We start from the raw sequence: 1,987 nt of genomic DNA on the forward strand, positions 1-1,987 counted from the left end.
AAACCATTTCAGTTTGGGCGATGTAAATGTCAATGCTGAATATTGTTAATTATTTTGGAATCAAAATGGAAGCCTGGAAAATATGTCTGTTGATGGTTTGCCTGGCGTGTTCCATTGGTACATCTGTAGGTGCTGGATCGTACATTACCTCTCCCAGTAATACTGCAAGTGCTGTTGGTGCAACTACTAGGATTTTGTGTAGTGTAGACATTGACATTAGTGGCGGAGATGAAGTGTACTGGTACTTTCAACCAAGTAATCCAGAGGACGATACAATAACCATCGGACCTTACACCAATAGGAACCCGACAGGATACCCACGACTGTCAATAATGAATGGTTATCCAGAGGATAGTGTTTACAACTTACTAATATCTGAAACTGTGAAGGCTGACGAAGGGGACTATTCTTGTCTTATTGTCAATGAAGGAACAACGAAAATGGCAACTGCTGAACTAGCGGTAAACGAACGTTCTACATCGCCTAGTGGCGACCCAGCAACCTGTTCCGTTAGAGATATTCCGGGCATGTCGCCTTTTACAGAAAATGAAGAGGTTACGTTGGAATGTGAGATTGATGATGGTGGAGTTCCTTTACCAGTTCTTCAAATTATCAGAGTAACATCTTCCGGGATTAACCAGGTTATTCCGAGTTCTACTGTTATAAGTGGTGGTCGGACAACCGAGACAGCGACATTTAAGTTGTCTTATGAGGATCATGAAGCATCTTACAGGTGCAACGCAATGCATCCTGCTGTTGACGATGAGTTTTCATGTGACTACAACACCGTCTTGAATCCAATCCAAGTGATGTACTCACCAGTTGTGAGTATAAGCCCATATGAACTGTTTGTATACGATGATGACTCTGATGAAACGGTTATATTGAAATGTAACGTTATCGCTAACCCACCTACAACCTCTTCCGTTCAGTGGTGGTACGACAATAGAATAATTACGTCTACAACTGTTGATGAGGCTACGAGCGAACTGACGCTTGATGGTATTCGCAAGAGTTACATCGGACAAAACATCACATGTACAGCAAGCAACACTATTGGTTCAAGATCCGCTAGCCTCGTCATTCAAGAGGAGGACAGACTACTTCCCTTTGAAACCTACATCCTCCTTATAATCATAGCATGTGGAGGGCTGCTGTTGTTCTTCCTAACATGTATCTGTATCATTTGCTGTTGTGAGAAAGAATCAGGAGATGACGAAGAGAAAAATGCAAATTATCCCGTAAACGATTCGCGCCCGACGTCTATGCGACAACAGGGCAGTAACGAAGATGATCTTATTGATGGTTATGATGACTTTAGTGGAGGCTCTGAAGCTAATCTAGTTCGGGATGAATCGCATAAAAGCCGAGTATCCCAAAAAAGCCGAGCCTCTCAGCGTTCGGGTATTTCCGAGTATACCGATAACCGATCGTCTGTACGTAGTAATGATTACAATGACGTGAACACGATTGACAATCAAGCTTACTCACCAGATATAGAAAATGGTCATATCGATGACGTAGAATTTAATACACCTTTATATTAAAAATGTCTTTCTACTAATGTTCGTGTACAGTCAATACTTTGTATTAAGCTCTGTCTACACTATCAAACTAGTTTGACAAAAAAAATGTGATGTGCCCAAATATGGTAGTGATATCCCCGAATATGGTAGTGATATGACATCATCATGTCCATATATGGGCACATCACATTTTTTTGTCACACAAAGTTTTTGTAGGCTGAGCTTTACACATTTTAGAACTTCTTAACCACTTGTTCAATTATCAAGTTTGTTAAAACTGATAGAAAGCCTTTGTCCTGAATTAATAATAGGACAACATGAACAAAACCGAATATAGCAAATTTGTGACTAGAAAATGTGAATTTTTCGGATATTAGGCCTAATTGTATTTCTTTTTAAACTGAAATAAAATATGTTTAATCTTAAAGTCTTTTTAAAAACAATGTAATGCTTTTCCATGG

The 1,987-nt window shown here is 39.6% G+C and overlaps 1 protein-coding gene across 1 annotated transcript; it reads left to right on the top strand.

Annotated features, from left to right (window-relative positions):
* LOC144847439 (uncharacterized) lies at positions 1-1,737 on the top strand. The gene has a single exon (XM_078703804.1). The coding sequence runs from the start codon at positions 27-29 to the stop codon at positions 1,545-1,547; it is 1,521 nt and encodes a 506-aa protein (XP_078559930.1). The 5' UTR covers positions 1-26; the 3' UTR covers positions 1,548-1,737.
* The last annotated feature ends 250 nt before the right edge of the window (positions 1,738-1,987 follow it).

Source organism: Antedon bifida, chromosome 7, assembly GCF_963402885.1.
Source record: "Antedon bifida chromosome 7, ecAntBifi1.1, whole genome shotgun sequence".
NCBI classification, from domain to species: domain Eukaryota; kingdom Metazoa; phylum Echinodermata; class Crinoidea; order Comatulida; family Antedonidae; genus Antedon; species Antedon bifida.